Here is a 12,968-nt window from a genome sequence, read left to right on the forward strand (position 1 = left end):
CCCCCTTTATATACATAATATCAGCCCTTCCTGTTCATCTCTATAAAAGCTCCATTTCTACCCATGAATGCTGTATGACCTACTGAGGCCCTCCAACAATTCTTTGTCTGTTCAGCAGATCTCTACAAATAGACTCATGTTATCATTTGAATTTCTCTGAGGGAAAGTACGGCCTTGTGGTAATGCTTTAACTAAAAAAAAACATTGCACCCATGGAGCACTATCAATTAGACACAGACCAGAAGTCGAGATTAATAGGCTTTAATCACTATAAATTTACAGTAATCTCTTACATGCTGTTGGCCCGATTCCAAGGCAAAACTGAGGGAGGGGATTGGGCAATAATGCCTTTATTAGGATTCCTGGAGGCGGAAGAGTTACAGTATCGGAGCGGGCCAACCAGTACAATGACTGCAATACAGTGTTCCACCACAACCCAACAGTGCAGTACTCTCTCACGGCAATGAGGACTAGAGTTAATTTTCTGGCTCAAAAATCCTAACATTGCTCATAGTTGTTAAAAAAAAACAAGAGTAAATGCTGGAGGAACTCAGACAGTTTTGTAGCATCCATAGGAGCTAAAGATATATTACTGACGTTTTGGGCCTGAACCTTTCATATAAGGAAAAAGTAGGCAGGCATCTCAATAAAGACTGAGAGAGAAAGGTAGAAGAATGAGAGCTGGAGGAGTTCAGAACAACAAACAAAAGGTGTTAATTGGATATGATAAGAGGAAAGGTGAGAATTGATTTTGACTGAAAGGAGTCAGAGGGAAAAGAGGAGAGAGAGAGAGAGAGAGAGAGAGAGAGAGAGAGAGAGAGAGAGAGAGAGGCAGAACTAGTGAAAAGGTGACAGTAGGATGAAGATGGGTGAGGAGGCTGAACAGAAACCAGAGAAGTCAATGGTGCCTAGACAGAAGATAAGGTGTTGTTCCTCCAATTTGTGGGTGTTCTCTGTTTGGCAGTACATGAGACCTTAGGCGACACATCAGCAAGGGAATGGGATGAGGAATTGTAATGGATGGCCACTGGGATATCTATGCTATTGTGGCAGACAGAGCTGCATTACTGAATAAAGCGATCTCCCAGTCTGTGCCCAGCCTCACCCATGTAGAGTAGACCACATGGCTCAGAAATGTAGATTGATGAGCAAGTTCATTCCTCCTTCAAGGTAGTTCTTGAAAATAAGGAGGTGTTACAGGTCTAAATGGATAAGCTTAGGATGGATCTGGTGCAGCGTGGGGGAGGATGAAGGCATTTGGAAGTTTAATTGACAACAGCAAGCAAAAGTATCCAATAAAACATCTCCAAGTTAGGTTTTGAGATTCTTTGAAATTCCAAAAATTTAAGTTTATCTCTGGAAACAATGTCTGGGTGTGGTGAGGAAATTGGCAATAATTAGGATTATCTGAGGTTTTATCTTTCTGTTGTAAGAAGACACAAACATACTGTACCTCATGAAAACTTGCAGTGGGAATGAGAGTAATTAGCATGAGTTAAAAAAAAACTGGAGAAATTAATAGGATTGAAAGCCAATGTATGTATTCACAGTACACGATGACCCTAAGGTTTTGGAAGGATTGACTGTGGAGTCTATGGCAGCTCTGTTTACCTTCTTCCAACATTAAAGGATTCCATAATGGTTCTTATGGAAGGAACCAAAGTAATGTCACTATTTAAGAACAGAAGGAGAGATAAATGGGAAACTTGACATCAATGATAGGGAAAAGCTATTTCCCTATTTTAAAAGACATGATAACGGTTTATAACTATATAACCACTTACGGAGCGGAAACAGGCCATGTTGGCCCTTCGAGTCTGCACCGGTTCACTGATTTTGAGCGTCCTCTTCAGGCATTGGTGATTTTAAGTGTAGTATCTTTGATAATTTTAACATCTATCCATAGGTCCTCTGTACTTTGGATGTGAAATCTCATATTAAAATATTCAAAAACATTGGCTTTGTGGGAGAAGCCAGTGAGTGGCCGTGGACAATACCTTCTCAGACTGGAGGCCTGTGACTAGCGGTGTGCTGCAGGGATCCGTACTGGGACCAGCATAGTTTGTCATCTAGATCCACAATCTGGACGTCAGAGGCTTTTTTACTGCTTAATCAGGCCAATAATAATATTTTGGTCGGGGGAGATTTTAACTATGTTTTGGAACCTTTATTGAATAAATCTCAGAAAAGTTTAAGGAAATCAAAGGCTGCAACACAAATAGGAGCTTTGATGAAGGATTTGAATCTGGTTGAATCTGGTTAAACCCTACAGAGAAAGACTTTTCCTTTTATTCCTCTAGAATAGATTTTTTTTTGGTTTTGGCACATCTGCAAGGTAGAGTATTACAGGTTGAGTATAAAAGTCAGGTTGTATCACATCATTCTATGTTATTTTTTTCCTATGTTGGTTCAGAAGTAGTACAATCATCTTATAGATGGAGGTTTAATACAATGCTATTGAAGAAACCAGAGTTTATTACTTTTGTTAAGGAGCAGATTACTTTGTGTTTGGCTGAGAATGTTAATTCGGTACATAGTAATTTTATATTGTGGGATGCTTTGAAAGCATATTTAGGGAAAATTATTAGTTATACTACGAAAGTTAAAAAGCAATATGTGGCGGAAAGCTTAATGTTAGAAAAACCAATTGCTGAATTGGAAAAGGAATTTCAGAAAGATGTTACAGAAAATAAAAAATCTGCTTTAATGAAGTTGAAATTACGTTATAATACTTTACAAACTTATCAGTTTGAGTGTCTACTTTATCGATCTAAGCAATGCTATTACGAACTGGATGAGTGAGCTCATAAGGTATTAACATGGCAATTAAAAACAGAACAGACATCACAAACTATTAATGCTGTGAAAAAGAATTCAATAGTTACCTTTAAACCTCAGGAAATTAATGATCAGTTTTATTCATTTTATCAAAAATTATATACTTCTGAGGGAAAGCAGGACGCTGGTTCTATCGAATCCTATTTATCTAAATTAAATTTACCTGTTTTAGGGGAGGATGAGGTTAAAGAATTAGAAGCTCCATTTATGGATTTGGAGATTAAAGAGGCTATACAAGAGATGCCAAATGGAAAGTTGCCAGGAGATGATGGATTTTCTGTTGAATTTTATGAAGTATTTTATAAAGCTTAATCCTCTATATTTGGAGATGTGTTGCAGGAAGTCACAGAGGAGCAGTTGTTATCAGAATCTTGTTCAAATGCTATAATTTCTGTGATTCCTAAGAAAGACAGGGACCCATTGAAAGTATCTTTGTATAGACCTATTTCTTTATTAAATGTAGATTATAAAATTATAGCGAAGTTTAATTATTGATTAAATGGAAAAAATTGCCATTAACATTAATTGGTCAAGTAAATTGTGTTAAAATGAATATTTTTTCTCGAATTCAATATTTGTTTCAGTCTATACTATGTTTACTTTCAAAGCATTTTTTCAGGACCTGAATAGGGCAGTGCGGGAGATTTTATGGAAAGGAAAATTAGCCCGAGTAGCTTTACATAAACTTACATGGAAATATGCTTTAGGTGGATTGCAGTTGCCTCACTTTCAAAATTATTATGATGCAGCTCAGTTGAAATTTGTTAGCAGATTGAAGGATGTGGACCAACCTCCGAGTTGGGCAAAGGTGGAAATGGCTTGTATATCTGAAGTTGAGATACATCACTTTATATTTAAAAGGAATGTAGATTTATTGTGGGAATGTAATATGCCGGTATTAAAACATTTGTTAAGGATATGGGTTAAAAGAAACAGGGTTTTAGGATCAAAGGGTAAATTACCAATTCAAACCCCGTTATATCATAACCAGTTTATTCCTTTTTCAATGTTTAATAATCATTTAAAGAGATGGAATTCTCAGGGCATAAAGATAATTCAGGACTGTTTTGAAGAAGGCCAATTTCTTTCTTATTCAATTGAGGGAGAAATTCGATAGATCTGTAAATTCTTTGTTTGTGTATTATCAATTCAGAGCTTTGATAAAAGATAATTATGGTAAAGAGATTCATTTACCCATGTTGATGAAATTTGAGTCTTTGATTTCTTCTGTACCTAAGAAAGGTTATATTTCAGATATGTACCAATTATTACAGGATAATATGGATAAACCAGAATGGGAGAAACCTAGGCTTAAATGGGAAAGTGATTTAACCTATATTTTTCCAGAAAATAATTGGGAAGTTATGTGTTCTGATAGTGTAACCAAAGTGATGAATGTACGTTATGGAATGGTTAATTATAATTTTTTACATCAATTATATTTGACTCCAGAGAAATTGTAATTTGGATTCTATAGTCGAAGGACAAATATGATTTTTTCAAATCCAGAAGGTTTGATCTAATTTTAGACAGAAAATTTACACTATATTGCTTTCCAATTGGAATAAATGGCTGAAACTGAATTCACTGAAGTTTCCACCCTTCATACAATGAATGTTTGATCTGTGTATTGCATTTTACTCTTATTTAAAAGTGTAAATATTCTCATTTGATATAGTGGGGAGAAATAACATTTGATATTCTACTTGAGAAAGAATTTGAACATTAAGAATGAAAATGAAGAAGTTCTGTCAAGGTTTTTTTTTAAAAAAAAGACCTTTTATCTCTTAAATTATCTTTCATGTTTTGTATATTTCACCTTAATGTTTTGCTTCTGAAGGAAATCTCAGACCTTTCCTTTTTAAATAAATAATGCTTCAATTTAAGGCTTTGAATTGGGTGCAAATATTGCCCAGAATGCTTCTGATTGAAAGAGCATAATAAATAGGCAAAGATCGAGGATAACCTCAACATTAAAATCCAAGCATTGACAGAAAGAAGGAAATGAAACCGTCTGGCTGCAAAAATGGCAGAAATTCAGAAGTTACTTCAAGAAGACATCCCAGCAGATAGACAAGCTCTGGTGAAAAACTACACAAAACTTCAGCAAGTTGCAGAACACTGTGAAAATAACTATGTCGAGGTAAGTGAACTCATCTAATGATTGATCGTAACCATAGCTGCACTGGTTCCCCGACTGCATTGCTCATTTCACTCCTACCGGTGGCTCATATTTCCATATTAACTTTGCTGTCGTCTGAAAATTGCACACTTTTTCTGAAAAATATTACTACTTACTGTACTGATGAATCATTTTATACCTTGACGTGTTTAATGCTTTGTTCTCAAATATTCTCCACAGACAAAAAAAAATTAAAAAATGGTATTTCAAGCACATTTTGAAAGGCAGAATCTTAATGAAGATTGGCAGTTTTAAATATATATTTAATGAGCTGTATCAGAAATTATTTACTCACTCACTGTTTTGGAAGTTTGTTCAGTCAAACTCTGCTGTGAGAATTTTAAATAGCATTTACAGACTTGTGTGCTAATCTACCATCACTGACAAAAGGCAAAGGAGGAAAAACCCAACACCCAACCCCAACCCACCAATTTTCCCCTGCAACCGTGTCTGCCTGTCCCGCATCGGACTTGTCAGCCACAAACGAGCCTGCAGCTGACGTGGACTTTTTACCCCCTCCATAAATCTTCGTCCGCGAAGCCAAGCCGAAGAAAAAAAAACAGTGGAGTGCAATGCTGGCAGCACACCACTTCTAATTTGCATGCAGTTGAGTGCTTTGTATTTCAATACTCACAGTAACGAACACACATGGCAATCAATTCAATGCTCATTGGATTATAACAGTTGGCAAAAGTTCCTGGACCTTTAAAAATGTGTGGATTAGGACGAAGTGAATGTTTATGTATTAAATAATGATTATTGCCGTTCCCTTTGAAGTAATGGAACTGCATATAATGGGTTAGATTGCATTACGGGTGAGTGATTTCAGTCTGGTATGGGAAGTAAAACATGAAAGTCTGCAGACACTGTGGTTGAAGTAAAAACACAATGCTGGAGAAATTCAGCTGGTCAAACATTTTATTTTATATAGCAAGGATAAAGATACGTTACCAACGGTTTGGGCTTGAGGTGTGTCTTGACGAAGTGCTCAAGCCCGAAATGTTAGTTATGTATCACTTTCTTTGCTGTATCTAGTACACTGATTGAGCTACTGAGTTTCTCCAGCATTGTGTTTTTATTTCAGTCTGGTATGGGTTTTGCTCCTTCAATATTCATATTTTAACAACATTTTCTCTAATAGATTTTTTAAAAAGAAACCATTGGGGCATAAATTATTGAAATTGTGGCAAACACAGAACTAATTCAACTTCCTCACTTCTAACAATGATGTCAGGAAACTAAGGTTGCCAGAGAACTTTGAATTAATGTGCAATACAATGCAAGCCTCACTGGGGCTTACAAATTCAACATGAATGCTATTTATTTGGAAATAACTGCCTGCATCATTGTTTTTCGAATGAACATTTGATGTGACCAGAAATGAACCCTTGCTGAGTCCTCAAAAGTCAGAAATGAGAGCAGAAGTTATGAGCTCTCATTCCCACTTTAGCAGCATTTTAAAGTTCCACTTCAGGGTGTAACTGGTAGGAATGATACTGGTGGTATTATTTCTGGTACATGTCAGCATATTGGGTGCTATTTCAAAGCAAAGGGAATAAAATAACAACTGTTAATTCCTCATATTTTAAATATGCTGCAATTTTGGAAAACAAATGTTCATCCAATAACTCTGAGTGATGTATTATATTGCACTAGCTCAGAATCAGAATTTATTGTCATGAACAAGACATGAAATACAGTGTTTTGCCGCACCATCATAGAGCAAACATTCATATTATAACCGTCTTATGACATTACTATAAAAAAATTAAAAACAAGAAGGCACGAAAGGTAAGGCAGTGTCTTTGGTTCACTGTTCATTCAGGAATCTGATGGCAGCGGGGAAGAAGCTATCCCTGTGCCGCTGAGTGCTCGTTATTAGGCTCCTGTACCTTTTTGCTGATGGTAGCAGAGTGAAGAGGACGTGGCCTGGGTGGTGGGGGTCTTTGAGGATAGAGGCTGCTTTTTTAAGACACCGCCTCATGTAGATGTCCTCAATGGAGTGAAATCTGGTGCCCGTGATGTCGCAGGCTGAGCTAACAACCCTCTTGTTGGCCCCTCCATACCAGGCAGTGATGTAACCAGCCAGAATGCTCTCCACAGTGCACCTGCAGAAGTTTACAAGACCCTTCGGCGACATACCAAATCTCCTCATGATCAAAGAATGAAATGAAAAATTAAGAAAAATCTGTAGTGGAAATATTCGCCAGGTCGGACTGCAACTGTGAAAGAAAATCAGGTTAATGTTTCAGGTCGTTGAACCTTCAATAGAACTAACTGGGTGGAAATTGGAGATAAAGCAAGTGAGAAAGGAAAGAAGAGGGCAGCAAAATAGTTTGTGACAGGGATGTTTGCAGAAAAAAATCCAATGATAGAAGGAGTAGCAGTGGAAGAAAAAATGGGTGCTCATGGGGGTGTGTAAAATAACAAAAGATGGGTTAACTGTAACTGGTTAAAGACATAAATACAAAGCGTGTTGGAAATCTGCATAAAAGCAGAAATTATGAAAAAATTTGTTATGTGAAATTCCAAGAAGTCTCTCCAATTTTGAACTGATGAATCACAATCAGTGAAATTTTTTAATTATCAAATGGACTTCACCTGAAGATTGTGTCTCGAAAGGATCAAATTAAAAATATTGATGTGTGATTTTAAAGCTGTGAGTAGATATCTGGGAGGAAGTAGAAGAGCTGAGATACGTTTGCTTTGATGTGACCAACATTTGTTAATTGTGCGGTGGACTGAAACTGTAGCCAGGCAGCTCAAATCTTTCCAAATCAAATGTTTTGTATTTACACCTTCTTTGGTTTCCTGCTGTTGTATGTTTATAATGGGTATCATGTCAATTTCTTGCAACTCAACCCACAAGAGGAAAACAATTTATTCAATTTGCAGTTGTACACAAGGCCTCAGATAACATCTTGTACAATGAACATGTTTCCACAACTTTATGGCAGCATAACATTTATGGTATACATTTCTTGCACCGAGTGTTATGTTTAAATTGGTCAAAATGCAAGATATGTAAAAACAAAATAAAATGGATTCATTGAGCTTTTCTCACATATTTAATGGAGGTCATTGAAATAGTTCAATGATTTATCAAAGTGAAGAGAAAATGAAATAAGAAATAAAATAAAATTGTTTCTGAAAATTAGTTTTCTTTATTATCTCTGTTATTCCATTCACCGATTAGGCTGACACAAAACAGGCCCTTCAGCCCGTCCCATCCAAATCCATTTTATTAGAGGAGTTTTACACAGTAACAGCTTTCAGCTCACCTATCCAGATGAACTCTCCCCACATTCTCTTCAAGTCCCACCTGGGTTGGACCACTAGCCAACACACTGGAGCAATTTACAATGCTCAAACCAATGAGCACATCCTTGTGATGTGTGAAGAAACTGGGGCACTCTTAAGCCCCTTTCACACTTGCATCCCACTAAATCGGCCATTCAGTGTCCCGGAATAGGAATTGGGGGGGGGTTTGGTCTTTCACACTAGATCACTCCTAATTGGGACACGGAATGCTTTCACCTTGAAAGGGTTCATCCCCAGCATTTGGTCTGTTCTACCTTAAATTGGAAGTGCCTGGTATGCAATTGCCCATCTCACACTTGCCTGATCTCAATGTCGGCATCTGCAGATGCCAGAGATTGTACTAGGAGTCAAGACTGGCAATCCCCGGCATGTGATGACATCATCTGATGCCGGCGCTGAGCAGATTTTGCCACTTTAAAGGCCAATTGCGTTTGATTCTTGAAATCACTGGCAAGTGTGAAAGGGGCTTGAGAAATCCCACATCATCACATCCCACTCAGACAGCACCATAGGTTGGGGCTGAACCTGGATCTCTGGAGTTTGAGGCATCATCTCTAAGGTCTGCACCACTGTACCCACTTTTCCAGATGCAGGGATTGGATAATCCACTATTGTACTGCCAAATGTTTGGCATTTCCACGAGACAAGCTCTGATGACTTGATCTTTTCGTTTCTAACCATTCCTGTCCCCATTTCATTCTTCTTGCAGCCGACTTTGGTCACACATTCTGACCTGAATTGTAACTAGGAACAGACTGAGTATAAATTTGTGAACATTCAAGTCATCAGCAGATTTACAATAAGTTAGAATGAAAACCTTTTTATTTCTGTTTAAGGAACAATAGATTTTAACATAGGTAAGGAGACCATTTAACCCATCTTAATTTATTGTGAAAATGCTGATGTTACGGCACCAAGAAGTTCTTTGCTTACCCTATTTGTTTGTTGTTGGGGAGAGGTGTCTGTCTCAGCTATTACCATGGCGAATCCCTCAGTATCAACTTGTTGGTGATAGCTATCAACCAGAAGCTGACCAGGGCCGCATGGTTAGCCTAGCAGTTAGCACAATGCTAATACAGCGCCAGCAATCTGGGTTTGAATCTGGCATCGTCTGTGAGGATGTTCTTCCTATGTCAGGGTGGGATTCCTCTGGCAGCTGCAGTTTCCTCCCATCTTCCAGAAACGAATGGGGTGTGAAGATTAATTGGTGCATCTGGGTGGCAAGGGCTCATGTGCTGTATCTCTAAATTTAAAAAAATATATAAATTAACTGAACTGAATCAACCATGTGCACAATGTGACTGGAAGAGCAAATCAGAGGCTAGGAATTCTGCAGTGGGTAATTCCTAACCTGTCACCTTCAAAACCCCTGTACAAGGCTCAAGTCTGGAGTGTGATGGAATATTCACCACCTACCTGGATAAGTGAGCACTCGAGAGCCCCAACGCCAGACAGGACCCAGCACCCCATTCTCTACCCTTCTCTCTCTTCCCCCACCGACTGGCAGCATTTTGTATTATTCACAGGAGTCACAGCATTAACTCACTGAGACTCCTTAGATGGTACCTTTCAAACCCAAGTCTTCAACCAGTTGGAAAGCCAAAGACAGCAAAAGGATAGGAACACCATTCTGACTTAGAAATACATCATTGATTCTTCACCGTCTCTGGGTCAGAATCCTGGAAATTCTCTCCCTAAAAACATTATGGGGACATCAACGTCTCAAGGACTACATTGGTTCAGGAAGGCAGCTCACCACCATCTTCTCAAGGACAATTAGAGGTGGGCAGCCAAATGCTGGTAGCTTCTTGCACCTCCAGTTTGGAATGACAGATGACTCTGCAAGAGAAAAGGGTCGTAATTCTGATTTACTTCATTAGAATCCTTTCAGTGTGAAAATATAGATCCCCTCTCAGCTTTCTTTGTCAAGTAGGAATATTTTACAACTTCCCTTACACCTATGATCTTATTTCCAAAATACCAAGACTGCTAATCTTCTCCACTGGCATGGGGCCCATGCCTATCCTTTGACATCACACTCAGATTTCCTTGATCATTAGTTCGATCAAAATTCTGCCTTTAGCTTAACTTACTCTTAAAGACTGAACTAAATGCTACAATTTACAAATGGGTAATGTTCACAGTCTATAATTTGCTGTAGCCTATATCGGGGAATTAAAGTCCAATTTGATCAAGGATATGGATTTGCACAGATAGGAAATTGGCTTGGTTGCCTGACTTGTAACTTATGAATTGAAAAAAAGAGATGGTTGGATTTCTTTGAGCCAAAATTTATGGGAAAATCATAAAGTAGATTTACTCACAGAAAATGGGGTGTGGTGGAGCATGGTGGTACAGGTGTGACCTCACTGGACTGTACAGGCTGGCCCGCCTCCGCCCCTGTAACTCCTCCCCGTAGATTCCCAATAAAGGCTAATAGGCCTAGTCTCCTCCTTATATCCCAGCTTTGGATCTGGGCAAGCAGCATGTAGAGACATGCCCAAGGTTTCTGGATATTAAAGCCTTTAACCACTTGCATTGTGTCCGCTTGTTCTACATGGAGAATGAAATCGGATCGGAGGGATTGTCAAACTACGCTGTCCTCCATGTCAGAAGCTACTTAGATCCACTTAGAGCAAGCGTGGGCGGCACAATTAGCGTAATGGTTTGCACAATGCTGTTACAGCTCTGGCCATCGGGGTTTGAGTCCGGTGCTGCCTGTAAGGAGTTTTGTTCATTCCCCCCGTGTCTGCGTGGGTTTTCTCCAGGTGCTCCGGTTTCCCGTCACCATTCCAGGTTGCAGGGCAATTGGCTGTAATTGGATTGCACGGGCTCATGGGCCAAAAGGGCCTGTTACCGTGCTATATGTCTATATTTAATTTAACATAAAAGAGTAGAGCCTTGTTAACGTGGCTACCTCCTCCTACTTGGACTTTGAGCCCAGTACGCTTACTAAAACAAAGCTACGAAGAGAATACATAACGGCGAGTATTAGGATGAAGATGTAATTTGCATTTTCAAATGCATTAAAAGCAATGTTCCACAAGGCCTGCTCCAATGAACTGAGAGAAAAAAAACAATTCCTGTATTTTCTGTATAATATTCCCTGCAAGCTTTACTTCAAATCACACATGCACAATGTGATAAGATCAGAAAATTATTGTTCAGTTTAAAAATTCTCTCAAACACCCCATCGAAAAATTTCCATGATTTCTGCACAAACTTTTCTATGAAATATAAAGATGGTGCACCACAGTCTGGGGCACTGACGACCTGCACGTTTCTCAGTGCTTGGAGTGAGCACTGAAAACACTTCATAAAATCTGCCTTCAATATAAGTTTGCAAGTGATATCCTGAATGAATTTGTCTTCATTGCAGGCTCAAGACAAGGTGAAAGCTCTTCAGGAGACCAAGGCCTATGCCACCCAATCCCTTGCAGGTGTGGTTTATCAGATCAATACACTAGCTGAGAAATTGCTCAGACTACTTGACTTGCAAGCTTCTGAGATCTCTAATATGGAATCTTCTATAAACTGCTTATCTCAGGTAAAAGTTAAATCTTCATTTCCTCTTTTTCTATTAAGAGCAGTATCAATACCGTCCCTTCTGTCAAAATGAGTTGGATCACACATCTTTTCATTGAACTTCATCAGCCTAATGTCCACAGGCTTTTCACTGAAGATTTGTATATTTAGTGTTTTTTTTTCTAGCTGACGATTTAAAAGTATATAGATAATCATTTTCATGGGCCACTTAGGTTTTATTGGGCAACTTGTCTTTTCTCTTCCCTCTCTGTGGAAAGCAAGTGATGAAGTCGCGCCACGCTGTTACAACGCCAGCAGCTCCGTTTCGAATCCGGCGCCAATTGTAAGGAGTTTGTGCTTTCTCCCCGTGTCTGCATGGGCTTCCTCCGGGTGCTGCGGTTCCCTCCCACCTTTCAAATTGGACAGGGTTGGAGGTTAATTGGGTGTAATTAGGCAGCATGGGGAGGAAAGACCAGTTACTGTGTTGAAGTTTGAAATTTGATATTTTTTCCAAGTGTCCTTTGAGCCTTTGAATAACTAAAAGCTTTCATCTCCGTGACAACTTCAGAGAACGTCAAGTCAAATGCCTCAAGGCTGGGAGAGTCCATCTTTGTTCTGAGGGTAATAAATTACAATGACAACACACATTGGTAGAATAATTGGTTTTGGGTTTGAAATCCAATCTCTGAACACTGCAAATTTTTTTTTCCATACTCTTTGAATTTTCTGCTTTACTTTTTAAAATTCTTTTCTTTTAATATTTCATGTTGCCAACCATCACCCTTGTGCTTGCTAATAATGTAGCAATTCTTTCAAAGTAGCTTTTTAAACCATCTAGGAGATGAATGCATTGTGTGCAGATGGGACGCTCTGTGCATATCAATGAAGAATCTAAGCAAATGGTTGGTGTAAACCAGTGGTTCCCAAACTTTTTTGGGCTCCCAGGCCACATCCCTAGTGCACCGCCCCCCCTCCCCCCCCACCATGCACACAAACATACAATGAGCACACACCTCTTTCTTCTCCCTCACCCACTCACCGCCTCTCAGTCCTCAGCCAGCACTGCCTGCGGGCCTCTCTCCTGAGGCCGACTCCTTTCGCC

General features: G+C 39.0%; 1 protein-coding gene across 1 annotated transcript in view; it reads left to right on the plus strand.

Moving 5' to 3' along the window:
• The first annotated feature begins 4,828 nt into the window (after positions 1 to 4,828).
• LOC138746432 (abl interactor 2-like) overlaps positions 4,829 to 12,968 on the plus strand; it is a 30,119-nt gene continuing 21,979 nt past the window's right edge. Inside the window, exons 1-2 of the mRNA XM_069904610.1 lie at positions 4,829 to 4,981; positions 11,721 to 11,888. Of these exons, the coding sequence (XP_069760711.1) occupies positions 4,865 to 4,981; positions 11,721 to 11,888 (285 nt within the window). The 5' untranslated portion in view covers positions 4,829 to 4,864. The remainder of the gene's footprint in view (positions 4,982 to 11,720; positions 11,889 to 12,968) is intronic.

Source organism: Narcine bancroftii, chromosome 12, assembly GCF_036971445.1.
Source record: "Narcine bancroftii isolate sNarBan1 chromosome 12, sNarBan1.hap1, whole genome shotgun sequence".
NCBI classification, from domain to species: Eukaryota; Metazoa; Chordata; class Chondrichthyes; order Torpediniformes; family Narcinidae; genus Narcine; species Narcine bancroftii.